General features: G+C 34.8%; 1 protein-coding gene and 1 pseudogene across 1 annotated transcript in view; both read right to left on the reverse strand.

The window, feature by feature from the left end:
- Positions 1-23,416, reverse strand: part of VPS13B (vacuolar protein sorting 13 homolog B (yeast)) — a 933,283-nt gene that overhangs the window by 456,625 nt on the left and 453,242 nt on the right. Inside the window, exons 24-25 of the mRNA XM_012643529.1 lie at positions 12,237-12,457; positions 1,009-1,212 (exon numbers count right to left, since the gene is read on the reverse strand). Coding sequence (XP_012498983.1) covers positions 1,009-1,212; positions 12,237-12,457 — 425 coding nt within the window. The remainder of the gene's footprint in view (positions 1-1,008; positions 1,213-12,236; positions 12,458-23,416) is intronic.
- On the reverse strand, positions 6,169-6,974 carry LOC105809787 (annotated as a pseudogene).

Below are 23,416 nucleotides of genomic sequence, written 5' to 3' on the forward strand. Positions count from 1 at the left end.
GTTGGGGACTGCAGTTGAATAGGACAGTCCTGCAAAATGAAGATTGTCTAGCAGACATTCATGTAGGTGAAAATTCTGTTTACATAATCTGTTCTAAACCTAAACATAATTTTTTTCATTTTTGCATGATTTTAATATACACTAAGAGTTCCAGAAACACAACCACTACAATGAAAGATTGAACAATGTTTTGTTCAAAAACCTTACTATGAATTTGTCACTATTTCAGAAAATCATGCCCCCAACAGCAATACCATCTGTGATATTTAATGTAGACCTGTACAATTCTATTTGTAGTCATCATATTCACAGTTATTATATGTATCTGAGTACTCCATTATGTAATCATGCCAAGGCATTTATATACTGAAATACATATTATTGTGTTTTAACTTAGTTTCATTTTATTTATCCTTTATATTTTATTTATGATATTATATATTTTTGAAATTACATGTATATGTAGGTTACATTCTTTTTCATTTTCATTTTGGGATGGTAAAGGAAGCAAATAAAATATTTGTTACATAAAACAGTCACTGGCATGCTGGGTGAGATTAGGATATAAAAAATAAAAAGAAAGGCTTTTGTGATTGGGGGGAAGAAGGAGAGGGCATTGGGTATAGTAGGGCTGAAAACCACTAATCTAAAGATTACAATATATCCTGGTTCAAAAAAGAGGCAGAGGCACAGAAGTAGGGAAAGGAGAAACACGAGTTTCTTTTTCACTCAGCTTCTAAGTTCCATACTTCTGAGGAAACATGTCTTACTATGTCTCAGTTTTTATCATTTCATAGAGCATGTACTTTCTTGAACTACCTCATAACCTACTGAAAGTGATAAAAACACTCAGACCTAAAAGTAATAGTAATACACAGTCATTGCTGCCACAGCTTCTCATGATTCTTTTGAATCTGTCAGCTTCCACAGTGGTAAGGTTATCATCATTCTTAACCATCGTATGGAACTCTGGATTATTTGGTAACAGAATCTTTCAAAAACACTTACCTCAGTAGTAGTTCCAATGTCGGCAGATGGGCTGCATGTGCTAGTATCTGGAGGAGCTGTACCCACACTGCTTCTAACTGGAGAAGTAGGGACAGGCCCTGCCATGGTGTCTGTATAGGCTGAAGATGGACTGAGATTGCCTCTCTTCTGAATCTTATTCCAGACCTTATTCATGGTATCAGTTATCTCACAGAAGAGCTGGACCTGAGCATAAGAGAAAAAAAAAGGGAAAACAAGTCTTTCAATTTCAAGTCACAATTCACTGAAATATTAAATATGCATAAATTAACCAGTCTGGAGAAACAAGAATCTACAAAAGTCTACTAATGTATCACTGATCATGATTTATTCACACTTGAAATTTGCTTCATACTCATACTGTGATATTTTATAATCCAGCATTTTTTGTGGATTAAAACCATAGTAATAAAAGCACAACTTATTATTGAACAGATTTATTTTCACATATAGATAACAGAATAAATACAAATGCCTCTTAACCAGAGGACAGGATCAAAATTAGAAAATATATCCTAGTAAATTATTAAGTGAAATATTAAATAATTACCATACCTATTTCTAAATAATTTCCACATCTAAATTTCCTCTATTTTTCCTAAGAATAGATGTGAAACTACATTTCTTGCCTAGCAAAATAAATTTTAAAAAAGAATGATATAATACAGAATAGTAAAAGAGCAATGTTACATGAGACTTTTCCATAGATAAAGAACATATCCAACCTACTATTCCCATGGGATATGTCATTCCACTACTCAGGAAAAAAAAAACTGTTTAACTTGCACATTGTTTGACTGAGTTCTAAGATATTTACACAAGATTTCATAAATAAGCATTAATCATGGAATTTTTATGACAACATATTGCCATATACTGTATAAAACAAGCCCAGGAAATAAATGCAAATATAATATATAAGCAAATCCACAGCTGGATACCATATTCTATTTGCCATTTTTTTTTAAAAAAAGTATAATTCTCATATTTATAAAAAGTTTCAGCCCCAGGACAAATCCAGATGATGAAGCTGGCTTCTTATGTGGGCAGAATAGATGCATAAAAACACTGTTGTCAATCCTTATTTGATATAAAACAGCACTTGAGTGTGTAGTTTTCTCCTGCTTTTTGTGTAATAAAGTTTCAAATCTCGAGTTATAGCTATTTTGTTCAAAAATAATCTAATGACTAAAGATATTACAAAAAGCTTCTTAGAGAAATGTTGGCTCAAATTCCTTTGTCCTTCATAATTATGAGTAAGTTTCTAAAAAGAAACAATTTTATTACAAACAAAATTTTTTAAAAGGATTCTTTTGCTTTTTTCTAAACAATTAGAACTGACAAATGAGAGCATAAACTATAAAAGTCAGGTTCTAAATATTTCTAAGGGCATAGGCTTATTTATTTAAGAGAAATGATGCTTTTACTATTACTACTTCTGATTCCTTTTACTGTTACCATTTAAAAATTATGTATGAATGTCAACAAGTACATTGTGTATTTAAAGTGCCAAGCAAAGACATAAACTTTAAACATATTTTTTTTTCAAAGAAGAAAGCTGCTAACACAGAACTCAAGACTTCCCAAATTCAGAAGTTCAAAAAAAGGCAAAAAAAATGGATATTCAACTTTTATCCTTTAAGTCATACTGAAACACTATGCCAATTAAAGCCACAATGAACTATCACATTCCACCTATTAGAATGTCTAAAATTAAAAAGCCTAACCATACAAAATATTAGCAAGGATGTATAGCAACTGAAAGTCTCATTTTCTGCTAGTGAGAACATAAAAACAGTCTGACGCTTTTTGAAAAAGGCACACACTTACCATGTGGTCCAGCCATTCCACTCCTAAGTAATTTCCCAAGAATAATAAAAGCCTATGTCCATACAAAGATGTGTACATAAATGTTCATAGCAGTACTTGTTAATATCAAAAAATTGGAAAAATGATAAATGTTCATTAACAGTAGTAAACAAATTGAAGTATATCCATGACAGAATAGTTTATTTCTTTTTATTGCTAAATAAATAATAAATAATTCATGTTGATGCAAGCAACATGAATTAATCTCAACATAATTAAGCAGAATGAAAGAAGTGAGGCTAAAAAAGAATAAAACCGTGATTTCATTATACAGAATCCTAGAAAACAAAAATTAATCTGTAATAACAGGATCAGTGATTGCCTACGATAGAGGAAGAATGGGAGAGGAAATTTCAAAGCTGCATAAAGAACCTGAAGATGTCGGATTTATTCATTATCTTGATTGTGGGGATAGTTTGATGTGTGTATGTATGCCAAATCTTATCAAATTGGATAATTTAAAGATGCAGTTTATTGTATGTTAAGTATACACCAATAAAACTTTAAAAAAATCTCTAAAAAATGAGTACCACATGAGGAAGCTTTACATCAGTTATGTATGAAGGTGACTCAATATCGATAATATCTTGAGTATCGAATACTGATTGAACAGAAAAAACATTTTATTTTTTAAAAATTATTTTCACATATATTTTCTCATTTAATATGTAGACATTCAGAAAAGAGACTTAATCGGACCGGAGAGGCTGTGAAAAGCCTCAAGGAGATATTTCCCTGAAGGAGAGATGGGATTTAGGTGGGTACAAATTCATTCTAGTCAGAGGTAAAGAATGAGCAAAAACCAAGTGTAGGGATGATCAAGACAAGATATAGGGGCAATGAAGAGTCCTATACAGTTAGAGAAGAAGGGCTTATCCTGTAGGGTATTAAGAGATAATAGAATCAGATAGAATAGAATCATAAAGGTAGAGAGGAAGAAGAAAAACCATGGATATACAATGTGAATGGAAAACAAGGCGAAATGGAAATTCACCAAGCAATTTAGTGATTTCTGTTGAATAATGCAGAGAGAGCCGTGAATGAATATAACTTTAGAAAAACTACTTCATTTGGCATATAGGTTGTTACTAACCATTAAAAATTAGTTTCAAAAAGAGTTTTTGTAAATACCCAACTTTTCATATAAAACATTATATTTAGTTTAATTTTGTTTAAAAGATAAAAATCAGGAGGCTCAGAGAAATTAAAAATGAGTGGTACAAGGATATAAATCCGATTTTGTCTGAATTCAAAGTTTGTGTTCTCATACAGTAATGTCAAATTCCATTGCCTTGGTAAAAACTGATCAACATAACTGACAGCAATGAAAACTATGAATAAAAGAACAGGAAAGGAGCATAAAATCCGTTCTTTCTCTAGTTCCATGCACTTACAACCCAAAAATTGCCAAGATAGTCTTATGTTCTTGAGACTGCCTAAAAGAAGACAATATATCAAATTATTGGCCAAAGGAAAATTAAAGTTTTATTATGTTAAAGAAAGAATTCTATAGGCTCGTTTACTTTTCCAATGAACACAATTTTAGGGTCTGTGAGATTAGTGTATGAAGACATCAAGGCAAATTGGGTGATTTTGGTAAAACAGATAAGATGAAGGGGAAGGTTGATAGAAACCATGTATTAGGCACAAAGCACCAGGATAAATATGTGTAATGTCTAAGAACCCTGAATAGCAATGAGAGTTTCAGGACTAATACAGACAATAACATCTGACATGACAATGAATTTGCTCTGGGCTTGCTTTACACATAGAGCTTGCACTATTTTAAAAGTACATAAACTACATGAGGGCCCTATATTTGAGCAACAATAAACTACATTCAATAATGTACAAGGGTCATACTTCTAAGGGCATCCTATTGGATAAACCAAAGAAAGGTATTTTAAGTAGACATTATTTCAGTAACATGTAGTCAATAAACTTACATATTGGCTATAATCAAAAGCCATTATTTGCATATTCTGACAGTATATGCAAAATTTAGTGGGTCTATACATCATTCTGAGAAAAAGTTTTTATCACAGTTTTTATCACTCAAAGTAATCAATGAGATAAAAAGGGACAAAAGTACTGATCTGCACCTCTTCCTTACAACATATATATTTTAAAAACAAAAAGTAAAAAATAAAAACAGATGAATTAGTGAGCAAGCATTCACAAGAAAGAGGTTTATTTGGAGACGTTAATTTTAAAAGAAAAAATAAAAACAGTTAAATTACGAGATCCTATGTGCATATGTATATCTGTGTGTTTTTTATGGGTTCATGATACTCTTTTTATTAAGGCAGGATACTCAGAAAATAAAGAGAAATATAAACGTATTTGACAATGAAAGAGTAAACATTTTTAGCAAAAGACGCCATAAAGTTTTTTTAATTTTTAAAAAATAGCAAATGTACTTTTATTCAATATTTCAAAAATGCAGACTTTGTGGCAACTCATAAATAAATTTCTACTATAATAATATATTGTTACTTTGAACCAAGAAAACAATATAACCAAAAATTTATTTCCAAATACAAAGCTGTACCCTTTGTTTAGGGGTAGTTAACATTTACGCATAATTTTGCTTTTAAAAAAGATGACTGTTACAATCAAGTATACAACCACTTAATTATGTCTAAATTCTGTCTGTTGGCCTGGCGCGGTGGCTCATGCCTGTAATCCTAGCTCTCTGGGAGGCCGAGGCGGGCGGATTGTTTGAGCTCAGGAGTTTGAAACCAGCCTGAGCAAGAGTGAGACCCCGTCTCTACTAAAAATAGAAAGAAATTAATCAGACAACTAAAAATATATAGAAAAAATTAGCCAGGCATGGTGGCACATGCCTGTAGTCCCAGCTACTCGGGAGGCTGAGGCAGAAGGATCGCTTGAGCCCAGGAGTTTGAGGTTGCTGTGAGCTAGACTAAGGCCACGGCACTCACTCTAGCCAGGGCAACAGAGTGAGACTCTGTCTCAAAAAAAAAAAATAAATAAATAAATAAATAAATAAATAAATTCTGTCTGTTAAAAATATGTTATTTTAGAGAATCCAATTTAAACATCTTATTCTTTTCTTCAATGATCTTTTTCTAAACAGTGGTAGAAGTACTCTTTGATGGGTAGAATGCAGAAAATTGTTTTTGATCACAGCCAGATCGTACCAATATCTATAATAGAGGCTTGGCTCCAAGGGAGCCCAGCTCTAATTTGTGAAGTAGGTCCAATTTAGAAAGTAACAATGAGGTGGTAAAATGACAACAGTAATGCTCATTATCAAAAATTAACAATTTTAGGTATCTTTGTTTTGAGTTTCTGTGGTTTAAGTGCATCCAGAATTTTTTCACAATCTGCACTCATTCCCTTTGCCCAGAGACCAACTGTGACCATTAGATCTGAATTCTGACTTTCAGAGATATTTTTAAATGTTCCACAGAGTCACAAAGTTTGCATCCACCAACATCAGCATAGAGTCCTTTGGGATTAGCAAGACCTAAACAAGTGCTCCATTTTCCCACAAACAAAACATATTGTAAAAGGAAATTCACCAAGACCTAGGTCTACTTTAGCCTTACACTTGGTTATTTTGTGCTTTGTGTGCCCACATAGGTAACATATTCCCAGTGCCCATATTTCGATTTTCAAGGACAGTTGGGCAATCTGCAATTCCATGACCAGGTTTTCTACAATAGGAACATACTCTTGCATATTTCTTTGCTGCTTGTCTTTTTAATCATATTCCTTTCCATTGACTGCCTTTCTTTAAAGCAACAGCGTTTCTTCCCTTACTTCCTGACCGACTGTTGCTATACTCTACCCATTATGAAACCATCTGTGAGTTCTATCTTAGGTATTCCAAGAATCCATTCACATCATCATTTAATTACTATTTTCTTTTTGTTCCTTTTATGTTTTTCTCAGGGTGTATCATTTTTAAGGTATAGTCTATTGGTTTCAAGTTGTTTATGCTTGGGTAGGTTTCGGCTTATTTCTTCAAAGGACCCCTCCTTCATGTCTTCCCATGGTGTTGCAGGAAAGGGTCTCTTGTTATGTGTGGTAGTAAATTATGTCCATCCAGTCATAGTTTCGTCAGTAGCACCTTATCAATTGCACATGAATCCTCCCTAGAGTAGCTGAATTAGGAAGCCAGAGAAGCCTGCCAGATGCCATAAAGTTTAAAGGCAAATTAACTGCGTTACAGAAAAATGTTTGTATTTAGGAGTATAAAGGAAGCTCTTTCAAATTGCTAAGAAAGGAAAACTAATTTATCAAAAGACTGGGTAAATAATATGAATTATCAATTCATAAGAAAAGCAAATTCACTGGTCAATAAACATTAGAAAAAATGCTCAACCTTATTAATCAAGAAAATACAAATTAATGTAAACAATATAAATTGTCAATTCACACAAGAGACAACTCAATGGCCAATAAACATTTGAAGAAATGTTCAACAATCTGGTGTCATTTCCCTTCAGCAAGAAGAACATTTTTTAGCACTTCATGTAATACAGTTCTACTGGTGATATTCTTTTATCTGAAAATATTTTTCTTTAGTTTTCATGTACAAAGGTTATTTGTGCTTGATTTAGACTTCTAGATTGAGTAGCTTTATTTTTTATTTTCATAATTTAAAGATGTTCTTCTGGCCTCCATGGTTTCTTATGAGAATTAAACTCTTAATGAAATCTTGGTTCTCCTGTAATGTGTCATACATGCATTTTCTGATAACATTTTCAAGATTTGCTCTTTATCTATGGATTTCAACAGTTGGATTATGACGTATGTAGACATGGCCTTCTTCACATGTTTGTCTTATTCATCTTTGTTTCCCTTATGTCTGCCTTACACGTAAGACTCAGTAATTTGCTTAATTCATTTGGGGGATGGGGAGAAGCAATCAAGCTGTCCTCTGGAATTTTGAAAGACTTCAGAGAGAGTCTGGAAGCATAAGCTAAAGCAACCACTCATAAGAAAGACGTTTATATGGAGTCTCAAGTTTTATCATTAAAATTCAGGTCAATCTGTCATGATCTTTCTTCCTTTCTAATTTAACAGAGAGAATGGCCTGGAAAAATGGAAAAAATGTTTTCGGTCTCTTTGAAACCTCCCCCATTCCTTTTGGAGAACTAAAACCTGCATCCCTGCCTCAAGCCAGTGGTCGGGAGAGGGAGGGGAGTATCCTTTGTTCTTTGCGCTATAGGACAGGATGTGGTTCTATGGAAGATCCTGGTTACAGGTCATGGAGTTGTCTTCCCTGGAGATGGTATGATCAGAATCTTCAACTGTACTTGAAAAACAATAGCCTAGAGCTGAAAATCTTCCCTTTTAAAGCGCTATATTTCTGCTTATGATTAGGAATTGGTACTTTAAGATGGGAATATGCCATTTTTCTCATTTGCTGGCAAATTAATAAATCTCTCTTTCCTTTTCCTCAACCACTTGTCCTTGTTCTTTTAATGCAGCCGTCTGGACAAGTGCTGAACTTTTGGTAACACTAACATAAATATTTAAAGATAGGTTTCCCTTTAAACACTGCCATAAGCTATATCCACTTTTTTTTTCATTATCATTCAATAAAAATATTTTCCAATTTCACAAGTGATTTCCTCTTTATCCCATGAATTATTTAGAAACATGCTAAGGTCCAGGTGTTTGAAGTTTCTCTTCAAGATTTTTATTATTATTAATTTCTAATTTAATTTGACTGGCCAAATAATATACTTTTATATGATTTTGGTCCTCTTAAACATGAGACCATGTATTATATACTTGAAAAAAGGTGCAGTGCACAGTTGTTGGATATACTGTTTGAGAAATATCAATTAGATCAAGGTGAGTTCATAGTATTTTTCATTTCTTCTATATCTCCACTTACTCATTTATCTACTTTTTTTATCCATCGCTAAGAGAGGTATTGTAAAAATTTCCTACCAAGGTTGTAGAATTATCTATTTTTCCCCTTTATTCTGTCAATTTTTGTTTCATGTCACTCTTTATCCCAGGTAATACTATTTTATCTGACACTAAAATGTGTCCAGTCTTCTTATGCTATTTGTATGGTGTATCTTTTCCTATGCATCTACTTACAGTCTATTTCTTTATATTTCATGTGTTTCACTTTTAGGCAGTATATACTAGAGTCTTGCTTTTTCCCCCCACTGTATAAATCTTTGCCTTTTAATTGCAATGTTTAAGCCAGGAGTTTGCAAACTTTGTCCCACCCCTAGGCTTTGAGGTACATTGTTCTGTTATTGCTCTCCAACTCCTGGCTTCAAGCAATCTTCTTGTCTCAGCCTCCCAGAGTGCTAGGATTACCACGTGAGCCACCATGCACACTCTAAGTTCTGTTATTGCTACTCAATTCTGCAGCTGTACCTGATTGCAACATGAAAAAAATGAGTGTGGCCAAATTTGTCTGTAGGCATTAATTTGCTAATTCCTACTTGAGACAATTAACATTTAATATAATCATTGATACAGTTGGCTTAGCGCTACCATTTTATTTTTTGTATTCTGTTTCTACCCTCTATCTTTTGTTTCTCTGGGGTTTTTTTGCTGATTTCTTTGGCTTATTTGAATATTTTTTAGTATTTAATTTTAATTCATCTATTGGCTTCTTGGCTCTATCCCTTTACATTTTTGCATTTGCTTAGTGGGTTGTTCTAAAAGATTATAATATACATACCAAAATTTTCACAGTCTACTTAAGAGTTCATGTTGTTACATGACATTTAAAAACTTGGCTCTTTTCCTCATCTTCCTTAATCTTACAGTTGCCTTGTATATCTTTTATGTCTTATATATTACATCTACATGCACTGAAAAACACCCAGTAGACAATGTCATGCTTTTTGCAATAGTCATACATATTTTTAATAGTTTTTCCAAAAAATATTTACCCAGCTATTTACCATTTCTGTTGGTTTTCTTTCATTCCTGAAGATCCAAGTTTTCATCTGGTATCATTTTCCTTCACCCTGAATGACTTCCTTTAGCATTTCTTGTAGAACAGGGCAGCTGGTGATAAATTTTTAGTTTCCTTTATCTAAAAATGTGTTTATTTCACTTTCATTTCTGTGGTGTATCTTCACTGGGTTAAAACAGTTCTTTCATTTAGCACTTTAAAGATAGTGTTCTAATATCTTCTGTCTCCTATGGCTTTTAATGAGAAATCTACACTCATTCAAATCACTGCTTACTTACATGGAAGGTGTCTTTTCCTATAACTGCTTTCAAGATTTAAAAAAATTACAGTAACTGCCTTAAAGTCTTTTTGCAATTCAATCATTTTAAAATAGTTGGGACATTCATTTATGTGGTAGTTAATTGTTAGTTTTTACATTGTTCCCAGAGTATAAAGGAATAATCAGTGGGAAAAGTGGGCTGAGGGGGTTTATGTTGACATGCTAGGAATAGATCTCCTATGCTTTCCTTTTTAACAGATTCTGTGATAAAGGATCTAAAGAAGTTGAATCTGTTCCTCTATATTCTATTTGGTAGAGTTGCCATAACAAAGCACCATAAAATGAGTGGCTTAAAACAACAGAAATTTATTGTCTCATACTTCTAGAGGCTAAAGTCCAAAATCAAGGTATCAGCAGGGCCATGCACCCTCTGAGACTAAGACTGAGTAGACTGTTCCTGGGCTCTCTTTCTAGCTTGTGGAGGTGGTTGGCAATCTTTGGTGTTCCTTAGCTTTCAGCTTCATCACTTCAATCTCCGCTTCCATGTTAAGCGGCACTTTCCCTGTATGTCTTCACATCACCTTTCCTCTATATGTGTCTATGCCTAAATTTCCCCATTTATAAGGATACTGGTCACACAGGATTACGGTTCACCCTAATTACCTCATTTTAACTTGATTTCTTCTGTAACAAACCTATTACCAAATAAGGTCATATTCTGAGATACAGGGGGTTATGACTTTAACATTATCTTTTTGCGAGAACACAATTCAATGCATAACAGCTTCCCCTCCTCTTTCAAACATATTTAAAGCAACCATTAGCAGCAGCATTCAAAGAGTAATCTCAGAGAGGGTAAGTCATTTCATAAATATTCTCTTCTATATCACTACTGGTTATAACAGAAAGGCAAATGGTCATTATACTGGAATGTTTAGTATCATTCAAAAGCATTTACTACTGATTCAAAAGGAAATGACTTTTATAACGGAGGATGAGCTCTTACATTTTTACGATAGTGTTCTTTTAATATAACTGCCTTGTCATAATTGTAATTACATGCATATTTATAAGGCTTTCATCAATATATTAGCAGATTCAATCTTTTCAAAGTGTACAAATGCATTAAAAAAGTCATACTAATCTGTTTATGGTAGGGGAAGAGAGGCAGGGAGGAGAGAAGAAAGGAGAAGGATAGGCTTAATAAGGTACTCTATAAAATATTGAATGACACTTGAATCTACTTTATAAAAACAAACTTGAATCTAACTGTTTTTTGAGAGATAGTATCTCACTATAGCAACAGCTCAGGCTAGAGTGCAGTGGCTATTCACAGGCATGACCATAGCATACTACAGCCTCAAATTCCTGGGCTCAAGTGATCTTCCTGCCTCAGCCTCTTGAGCAGCTGGGACTGTACCCAACTAACTCGAATGTACTTTCAAAAAAACATCTTTTAAAAACTGGCTTACAGTTAATGTTGGGATAAACATAGATTTACTGATATTGATATATAAGATCCAATAATATTCTAAAAAGGATTATTTTAAAATATAACTTCAAATAATATTCGATATGCATAATATGTAGAAAATACAGTACAGTCTACTTGAGGTTAAAGAAACAAGTATAAGTTGTATGCAATTAATCATGTGTGCAAATCCTGTTTATGTGAATTCATATGAAATTATAAAATTGCAAGATATAACATGGTTGGCCTACGACAACTGAAATCTCATGGGATTACTAAAATGTCTTTTTTAATAGTAAACAGTGCTATTTTTTTCTTTTCAAAAATATTGCATGAGTGAAGTTTTGAGTGAGAATCTGATTGAAAATCACATTTGATCAGTTCAACAGACTCATCCAGTATAACAGTAAAATAATTCTTCAGTGTTTAAAAATATTACATCTGTAACTGATTTCATTCCATCAGCCAAAAGATGCATTTGTGCTGCAACCATTACATTTTCAAAAGAGTTTAAATTACAAAACTTGAGAGAGCTTCAAAGCAATTCTTAATCTAACCACCCTGATCTTGATGGCCCAGTTAAAAATAATTTAGGATACTTAATAGAGACCCTTCAATAAAATGAATAGCAATTGTTTTAAAATCACATTACTTTAAATTTCCTTTCATAAATCAAATGTACCAACCTGGGGATTAGAGCATTTCATCTCTAGTGACTCTAGGTCAACATGGAGACAGACAACAAATGAATGTCGTGTATCAGGTCCTGTAGCAAGTAGCTTCTGAGATGTGACAGCTAGAGTAGAGGTACAACCCATAGGTTCCACTAGGCAAAGTGTCACTTGTTTTCCAAGAAGTGTATATATGCTGAAATGATGCAAGCTGATAGTCCAAGGAAAAGCATCACCTGATAAAAGGAACAAAAGAGAGCAGGGAAGCACACAAACACATATACAGTTAATTGCCACTTGATAGTAAATAGTCTATTGTTTACATATTTTTTTTGAGTCGAGGGTCTCACTCTGTTGCCCAGGTGATCACAGCTCATTGCAGCCTCAAACTCCTATGCTCAAGTGATCCTCCTGCCTTAGCCTCCTCAGTAGCTAGGACTACAGGCATACACCACCACACCCAGCTATTTTTTTTTTTTTTTTTTGAGACAAAGTCTCACTCTGTTGCCCGGGCTAGAGTGCCATGGAGTCAGCCTAGCTCACAGCAACCTCAAACTCCTGGACTCAAGCAATCCTTCTGTCTCAGCCTCCTGAGCAACTGGGACTACAGGCATGCGTCACTATGCCTGGCTATTTTTTTCTATATATATTTTTAGTTGTCCAGCTAATTTCTTTCTATTTTTCTTTTAAATAAAGACGGGGTCTCTTTCTTGTTCAGGTTGGTCTCAAACTCCTGAGCTCAAACGATCCACCTGCCTCGGCATCTCAGAGTGCTAGGCCAGCTAATTTTTTATTTTTTGTAGATATGGGATTTGGCCATGTTGCCCAGGCTGGTCTTGAACTCCTGGCCTCCAGTGATACTCCCATCTTGGCATCCAAAAGTGTTGCAATTACAGGGGTAAGCCACCATGCCCTCCCTGTTTATATTTGAAGTGAAAAACATTTAACATTTAGGATTAATACTACATCATTAAAAAGCACCACGACACTCTAGTCTGGGCAACAGAGTGAGACCCTGTCTCTAAAAAAATAAATAAAAGAAAAGAAAAGAGTAAATATAGTATCCCAAAGTAGCTAAACAATTCGTAAGTTACTTAAAAGTTATCTTTTAAAAATGTTTGTATTTATTATAACATATGTCAATAATTATGTATATTATAAAACACATATGAATAGAAATTAAAGAAATGAGATAAAAATATAAATAGAAGTTACTACTTCCTCTTCTGTTACCCTAGTGAATTGTATTGTTTAACTGTTGGGGATGTATGTACCATACCTTGGAGAATACAGAAAATGGATTAAACTAGGAAAGTGCAATAATTTTTCTATGGACTGAAAATGACCACAGATCTTGAATGAGGAAGGAAAAGAATAAACAATCTTACTATGGTCTATTGAGCCACCTGCATCAGAATCATGTGGGGTGCTTATTTGAAACAGAGGTTCCTAGGTTCTACTTCAGACCTACTTGATCAGAATTGGTGGTGGTAAGACCCAGCATGCATTTGATATGTTTCCTGGATGACTTATGAGCTACTTTTAAATAAAATGTACTTGATAAAAAATTAGCATTCATAAATTTCAGGACTAAAAGCAAAATACCTTTTATACTTTTATCTTTTACTAACTTATCTCAAATTAATTTATTAGTATAAATTTCCGAGATAAAATCATCTTTTTATTATAGTTATGGGAAAGTATTTTTTGAAATAATTTTTAAAAGTCCACTCATTATTAGAATGTAAACATTTATTATGTTAGCAATTTGATGGAAACTATGTTCCTATCACTTATAGTTTGGACTTTACATTCTACTAGTGCTTGTCAGTACAGACAGAATAGTACAGACTTCTTTTTAAGTAGCTCAGTTATTTTAAAACAAATTGAGAACATTTATTTATTTTTAAAATAGTACCTAATACCTCATTACAGTCACTACAGATAATTTAGAAAGTATAATATATAAAGAAGAAAATATCAAAACCAGTCATAATTCACCTTTCTCTCTGCCACCTCTTATAATAAGTAATATTTTTTTTTGAGACAGGGTCTCACCGTGTCGCCCAGGCTGGAGTGCAGTGTGTGATCATATATCTCACTGCATCCTCAGACTGCTGGCCTCAAATGATCCTCCTATCTTGGCTTCCCAAAGTGCTGGGACAGGTGTGAGTCACTGCACCCAACCTCTATTAACACTTAGTTGTATTTCCTTCATATATGTGTTTCCTTCATATATATTTTTCCCCTATGGGTAACAGACATGCCCAGGCAGAGTTAGGACCATGGATCACAATGTATTTATAGTTTCACATTATTTTTTCATTAAAGGAAAAATAACAAGTTAATTATTAAGTGGATCATATTATAAATGTTAGAAGAGTCTAAATATGCATTTGATATTCAGTAGGTACCACGAAGTAGATTCCTACGAGTTTGAACATTCAAAATGTCTTCACCAAATACAGTTAATAAAACTACAAAATTAGAGACTCTGAAATGGAAACTTGCATAATAGAATAAATCTAGCAACAGTAGTTCACCATAACTTGATTGGAAACAATGTTAACTGCATAATAACATGTGGTCAACACTGTGGTACTTTGTCTGTCTTAAGATTTAAAATATTTTGCCCCCAAGAAAGAATTACAAACTTTAAATCATCTGTAACTAATTCTAAAATTATTTAAAAACCTACATCAAATTCCATGCTATGTACAAAATAGAAGCTCTACCAAATCTGTCTTAAAATATTTTGGAATGATTTCAGATTACACATTTTAAAACTGGTAGTGAGCTATACATATTTTATCCAAGAAATGCTAAACGGTGATTATGTTGGAAGAGCAGCACCTTTAAATCTGTGAAATCTAAAAAAAAAATCCCAAATGATATTGGTACTATCTCATATATATGTTTCTGTTTCTTCTTTGGAATTAGACCAATAAATTGAAATTGGGTATATCATACCCTAACTCATACAAAGAACCTTTTAAAGCAGTGGTCCCCCACCTTTTTGGCACCAGGGACCATTTTTATGGAAGACAATTTTTCCACAGACCAGGGAAGGGGGGATGGTTTCAGGATGATTCAAGCACATCACTTCTATTGTGTACTTTATTTCTATTATTTATTACATTGTAATATATAATAATTATATAACTCACTGTAGGTTAGGGATCCCTGTTTAAAGGTACTACTACTTCATGTCTATTTATTTAGCATGCAGATAGCCTGTTTTAAAAAGCATACTATACCTAAAAGATGTTAACATGTAATGACAAAAATTCTATAATTCATCACTTTTACAAAAATCCACAAAACACATTAACTGCACACACACAAACACACCCCCAAATAAAAACGCCTTATTTACTTATAATACTGGCAAAACAGTGTTCTGGTTACTCCCTAGACTATGTTCAGATATCCATGACAGGCCAGACCTGCATTCTATTCTAAGAACCTCATGTAGATATCTATCGATCTGGGGTGACCTTCGAGATTAGGATTTTTATTTTACTTGGAAAGTTCTAATGCTATAATCTGGGTCTCTTATTTTGGAAAAAAATATTTCTGGCAGAATTCAGAAATTTTCAAACAAAATGTCTAAAGAACAAGAAAAAAAAAAACGAAGCAGAAAGACTGAGAATCCCGTTTGTGTGTGAATTTGTGACCCCTCTAAGGTATCAACAAAGAAAGAATACAAATAAAACAATTCTCAAGAAAGTGATTACCAAACACTGATGTAATTCAGACAAAATAATGTGAAAGAAAGTGAATATGACAGAGGCTTTGGGAGAAAATGAATAAATACAGAACAATCAGTGAGACTATGTACTGCATGTGTCAACACCAAAGGGTGGGGCGCAGAGGAGGACCCTAAAGGAACATATTAACTTACGACTGAATGAAACTTAGACATTACTCTGCATTTCCTTACATTATGTTACATGTTGCTGATTTTATACCGCACTAAAATCAGAAGATTATGGTTTAGATGACACAAAAATAAATTAATTATATATATATATGAATACATACACACACACACTCTCACACACACATATATATATATACACCCTTATCATAGACATCTAATTTATGAGCCTGAATCTTGTCAGTATAGAGATATACCCAACAAGATAATATTTTGGATAGAGAATCATTCTTTCCATTTCAAAAGATACTCTACTATGCTACAGGAAAAAGTATGTACTTGAGGTCAATGTGAATCACCTTACAAACATCTACCTCACAAATGAGGAAAGAATGTTGGTCAATATTGGAGATTCTTTCCTCAGTTTTCTTTGCTTTCATAGCCTTAGTCATTGAATGATTAATTTGCCATTAGAAAGAAAAAAAGTCATTCTCTTTCTCAAATTTTTTTCCCTCATGTTCAACAAACCAGTATGACTCAGGCAGATTTGTATTTCGAATATGAACCAGTGTAAACAGAAGTATGCTATCACCTATTGTGAGGGTAAAACTTTAGAGATAGATATACTGCAAATATAAATGAGCCAAAATTGCTGATATTGTTTCCCCAAACCAGTTAGCACTTAACTGATTTAAAGACAGTTAAGATAAAGTATTCTTTAATTCCAAGCAATATTAATTTAAGTAATTGGTACTTCGAAGGAATCAAGGCATTAAAAATGATATAAAGTATAATCAATCCTCCTGGAAGAGGATAGCTAAAAAGCCTAGAAAAAAGGAAATAAAAATTAGCAATCTATAATTTTATTTCCTCTGTAAACAAAATTCTACATTTGGAATACTGTTTTATATTAGGAAATGCAAAATGTACTACATGTATAAAATATAATAATAATGATAATATTAAGAGAAAATTGATTTCAAATTTGTGATTTTCTTCACATCTAGAAACCTAAGAAATCATTCCTAAAACTACTTATTTCTGAAAGTTATTACTGGTTTAATCGTGGCTTAATCATCAAAATTTCATTATTCACAAAGAAATTTAAAACTGCCTTTAAAGATTCTCTAAAACTTATGATTTCAATTATAAACAATGCAAAACTAGAATAATCATTGCTTATAAAAGGAGAAGGGACTGAAAAGAATAGCATTGTCCTTCAGGCAATTAAGGTATTAGTAGCTACTCTACAGTTTTGAAAGAAATGTGACTATTACAACAATGTGTGACTTACTTAGGGTCAATTTTTGGTAAGGAAGATTCCTACTACTCTGTAAGACCAGATTCTCTCACTAATATCAGAGCCATGGGATGAACAGCTGTCTTAGTCAGCTTAGACTGCTATAACAAACTACTATTGGCTTAAACAACAGACATTTATGTCTAATAGTTCTGGAGCTGGGAATTCTGAGATCAAGGTGCTGGAAGATTTGGTTCTTGGTGAGAGCCCTCTTTGAAGCTAGTTTGTACAGAGCTCCTTTCTTGCTGTGTTCTCACATGGCCAAGAGAGAAGCAGCTCTGGTGATTCTTCCTCTTCTTAAAAAAGCACCAATCTCATCAGGGAGGCTCCAACCTCATGATGTCATATAAATCTCATTACCTCCTGAAGGCCCCACCTCCTAATACCGTCACAATAGGGGTTGGGGTTAGGGCTTCAACATATGAATTTTGGAGGAACACAAATATTCAGTCCATAACTTTAGTATAGGCAAAACTGAAACCTGGGCTTATATAAGAAAGGAACAAAGAAGCCAGAATCTAACAGATTTGTAAACCAACAGTGAAAAGATGATAGCTAAGGTGCAGGTATAGATGACAATACCCAGGAAAGCTGTAAATATGAAAGACGTTTATATTTAAGAGAAGGGCAGGGGAAAGGAAAAAGAACGCATGAAGAACATTCAAAAGTAGTGGCCAAGATCCATAAAAAACAAACCAAAAGAGAGTGGTTACCTAGAAGTTAGGAAAGAATTTTAAGAAGTAATCAATCAACATTGTCAAGAATAAAACAGTTTCTATTAGATTTGGCAACCAAGAGGTTTGTTTTGTTGATTTAATAAGGTGAAAAGATATCTCAACATTGATGTATGCCAACATAAGGAAAATAAAGAGTTTATAGTTGATGAAGCAAGTTCTTTAAAAACACAGTACACCGCATACGGTACACAATAAATATTTGTTTGTGAAGGAAGGAAGGAAAGGAGGGAAGGAGAGAGGAAGGATTATAAATAAGTAAAAATGGCTGGATCCTAAGCATTGGCAGCAGTACAAGGACTGCTTCTAGTAAGGTAGATTCTTTTGCTGAACAAATATTATGAGTTAAAACTATGTGCCATTATTCTAGGATCTAGGGACAGAGCAGTGAACAATATAAACTCATTGTTCTCATGGAGCTTGCATTATAGTGGTAGAAAGAAAGAAAATGAACTGACTAATCACATGACATACAGTATAATGATGGTGATAAGTGAAGGAGTTCAGGAAATTTCATCCCAAAATATGACTTCTTGGTATAAAGAATATTTTGAATTAAAGGCCCTTCAGAGATCAACATACATTGGAAGGGGCTTTCCCTCTTTCTTTATAAAAAATTCAGACCTATCAAAAAAAACAAACAAACAAAAAACAATTAACTTCACTTCCCCACCCTGTTATCTCAGTATCTTACAGGAAAGAAGATCAAGAACCAGACCTGGCCCAAATAATTTTAAATATAATACCTGTTTCTCAGGTTAATTTAATTTCCACAGAGAATCATTTATAAGTCAATCAGTTTCTCTCCATTCATTCATTCTCCCAAGTAGCTGTTCATCCTCCCTAGTAACCACTTACTGCCACACAACAGAACTATCTATATTTCTCATCTCCCCCTCTTCTCTAAAATGAGGATATATAAACTTCTGGACCCTACTGGGATATTGGGTAATCACTCTGTGATTCTCGTTGTGTGCATAGTAAATAAATCTCTTTCTCTTATTAATCTGCCTTATTATAAATTGATCTTTCAGGAAACGTTCTGGGGCAAAGGGGAAGTATTCCAAAGAACATAAGTATTCTGAAGAACAATTAGCAACGTAATAGGACAGAAGCTAGCAGAGGTGTCATTTTTAAAATAGGATAGTCTAGTAAGGCTTATATAATATAGTGAAATTTTGCAAAGTAAGGCTTTATACAATAAAGTGAAATTTTGCAGAGTCAGCCATGGGGCAATTTGGAAGAAAATTATTCTAGTAGAAGTGAAAAGGCCCTGCAGTGGGAATGTGTTTGGATGGGAAGTTGTCAATCCTTTGATTGACTTTTGTTAAAGTAACATGAAGATTATTTGTTGAGTAGGGAAAATAATTGGATAAACTTAAAGAAATTGGTAGAAATTTTATAATAGCAATTATAAGCAGTGGAAAGACATTAAAGGAATTGGGAAAAACTTAAAAAATTATAAATGAAGGCCAGAAGTAATTTTTTTCTAAATACTATCAGTAACTTAGGAAGAAAAGGCTAGACTTCATTCCATGAAAATTAGAATTCAAGAGAGTATATAACTATACATTTGTGCTATTTATTACACACAGCAATGTGTACTGGGCAGCAACTAAAACTATAGGCGTCTACCACACTCACAGTCTTTTCCTATATAAAGCAGTCATGAGTAATTCTTTTTGCATAAGTCACAATACACTCTTAATGGAGCCAAGCTAAGGAAATAATAAACTGCAACCACCTCCAGGCTATATGAAGTAATTTGACAAAAGAAGAGGATTCAGGTCAGATTTGTAGTTATGGCCAAGTAAAGAGGTTAAAAAAATCTTCTTCCCCCAAAAAAACTGCAAAGCTTGACATAGTTGATAAAACACAGGGGAAAAATATAACCATTTCAGCAATCTAGGAATGAAAACATCTAAAAAGTATTTAAGCTTGAAAAACTGTTGAACTTTGGGTAAGAACAGTGAGCCTATAATGTTCTTGCTTTAGGTCATTCCTATTTCTCCCACAGCTCATTCAATGTGGAGGTTCTGCTAGGTCAAGGCCAGCTATGAAGAGTGGAGGCATTGCTGCCGTGATCAAAGAGAGGTCACAAGATTTGGAGTGGTGAGCAAAACTCACAGCACTGCTATCAGCAAAAGGGAAAAAATTAAACTGTTAACCAAGAATTTTATATTCATCAAAACTGGCCTTCAAATATGAAGGTTAAATAAAGTTATTCTCAGAGAAAAAAGGACTTAGAGAATTCACTGCTGGCAGATCTCCCTTACAAAAAGTACTTTGTCTTTCAGTCCTTCAAATGCAAAGGAGAAACGAAGAGCAGGGAATATGAAAAATATATGGGTTATATGGAAGACTCTATAAATATATGTATTTCTTCTTAAGATAAGAAATGATAAATACTTTATATTAAATGTATTTATTTATACTTTATTTAAATGATAAATAGGTTCTTTAAAAGGCTGTCGATTGCATAGAGCAATAATTATAACACTGCATCATTGGGTAATATTACACGTAGATATAATGTATGTGTCAAGAGGGGGATTAAGAATAGATCTATATTAGAACAAATTTTCCATAATTTAAAAGAATTAAGTTACAAATTTAATTGAGGTGGAATGTGATAAATTCAAATATATATTATAGTCCCCAGAGCCACCACTACAAAAATACATAGTAAAAAAATGAATAGAGAAAATGAAATGGTACATTAAAAATATAGATGTAAAATTAAAAAGGTAATAAAAGTGGAACAAAAGAGGAACAAAAAAGAAGAAAGAGACAACAAATTGCAAATTAGCAATTGAATTCAAATGTATATACACTAAAAAGAAATGTCCTTGACACCCAATTTAAAAATCAAAGATTGTCAGAATGCATAAAAAAGCATTCTAAACAAATGTCATCTAAAATAAAAACACTTTCATTCAAAAATACAACTGGGGGACTCAGCCCAAGATGGCTGACTAGATGCAGCTAGTAGGTACCTCCTTGACAGACAGGAACCAGAATAGTAAGTAGATATTCACCCTTCGAATAGATTGTCTAAGAGAGAATGCTGAGATTCAACAGAGAAGTGATGGGGAGCACCAAATACAAATTAGAAAAGGAAGTGAGACAGCTTGCTCAGCCAGAGACCAGCTGGAAGCCAGGAGAAGCTCTTGGAGGTACTGAAAGGGTAAGAAAAACACTCAGGGCTCCACACTCCTGCCATAGACTTTTGCAGTCTTGGATATGGGAGAACTTCTTAACCCATGTGGGCACTGGGCCTAACATAGGGAACTGACTAGAGATTATACAGAGACATTGCTGCAGAAAGAGAACTCACATGAAGTTTCACAGGCATCCGAGTCCAGAGCAGCTTCAGTTTGGCACTATTCTAAAAGCCTAGCTATTTGGGGCATGCATCTGGGCTGGGGCTAATGCTGTCGCTGCCAGGCCAAGAAGGGAGAGGGGGAGACTAGGCACTCCCATGCACCCCTAAGATAATCCCCACTACCCTGCTATGGGGGAGACTGAGGCATAAGCAGACTGCACTCCCCACAGCTTCTTAACCATGCTGCTCCACCTGAGACGGGTACCCTCCCTGATCGTGGGTCCATAGTCAGAGCCATTTTGAGAGTTTAACTGCTGGAGATCTGTGCCCCACCCTCAGGCCAGGCTTGGGCTGATGCTATTGCAGCTGCTACCAGGCCGAGGAAAGAGAGGGGAGACTAGGCATGGCCACACATACCTAGAACAACTCCCACTGCCCTGCTATGGGCTGCTGTCAGATGGGGGATGAACAGATTGCACTCTCAACAGCTTCTCCCCTACACTGCTCCACCTGAGAGGGGCAAAGTGCTCTGTGGTGTCAAGCCCATAGCCAGCACCATTTGGGGAGTTTAGTGGCCTGGAGTAAGAACCCAGCCTTTCGCCCAGGATTGGGCTGATGCTACACAGCAGCTGCCAGGCCACGAAAGGAGGGGGAGACTGGCATAAACATATACCCTACGACAAATCCTGCCTCCCTACCACAGTTTGCTGTGAGACCAAGGTAGGCTGTACTTTCCAGAGCTATCTACCCACGCTGCTTCAACTGAGAGGGGTGCCACGCTCCCTGCCACAGTCACCAAAAACCACACCTGAGCATGCCACTGGTAGCCTGAGAACCACTCCACCTCTGCCTGTCATAGTCAGTGCCCGAATGCACTAGTAGGGGGTTGCTGACACAGATAAATTCCTACAGTACTTGAGTACACCATCCAGGGGCCTGGAAACTGCTCATCCCAGTCCACTACCATTGGTATCTGATCACCCCTGCCAGGGTCTGAGGTCAAGCTTACCCAACCTACCAATACCACCATAGCTAACATTCACCTACATGTGCTGCCAATGTACTAGGGAACTAGTGTGCCCAACCAATTGCAGGCACCACCAACACCAGCACGGACCGCTCGGGTTCCAATGGGTTGCTCCACCATCGGTACTCCCAACACCTACGTCACACCAGCCCCTTACGGGCCTGAGAACCCACCCACACACCTGGTCCATTGTTGCCATTATAAGCAAGAAGTGGCCCTTCAGGACCAATTAAAACAGGTGTGAGTGTAAAGCACTCTTTGGCCAGAGTAAGCCACTCTGGGGGCTAAATTTTCTTAACAAAAACATTACAGGCCAGAAGAGAATGGGATACCATTTTCACAGTGCTAAAAGAAAAAACTGCCAGCCAAGAATTCTATCAACAGCAAAATTAACCTTTGTAAATGAAGGAAAAATAAAATCTTTCACAAACAAGTAAATGTTGAGGGAATTCACCACCAGTAGACTGACCCTACAGGAAATGCTCAAGGGAGTCCTTAACATGGAAGTGAAAGGATGACATTCACCATCATGAGAACACGCAGAAGTATAAAACTCTCTGTAAAGCAATCACACAAAGGAGGAAGAGAAAGGAATCAAATGGCAGCACTATAGAGTTCCACTAAACCACAATGGCAAAGAGTGAGAGAAAAAGAAATAAAGAAAGAATTTGGAAAACAACTAGAAAACAATTAACAATCTGAGAGGAACAGAACATTATATATTAATATTAACCTTGAACATAAATGGGGTAAATGTTCCATTTAAGAGCTATAAATTGGCAAATGGATTTAAAAAAAAGATCCAATTATATTCTGCTTACGAGAAACTCACCTCACCCATAAAGACATACACAGAGGGCCGGGCGCGGTGGCTCACGCCTATAATCCTAGCTCTCTGGGAGGCTGAGGCGGGCGGATTGTTTGAGCTC

This window comes from Propithecus coquereli, unplaced genomic scaffold (assembly GCF_000956105.1).
Source record: "Propithecus coquereli isolate 6110/MARCELLA unplaced genomic scaffold, Pcoq_1.0 Scaffold2, whole genome shotgun sequence".
NCBI lineage: Eukaryota > Metazoa > Chordata > Mammalia > Primates > Indriidae > Propithecus > Propithecus coquereli.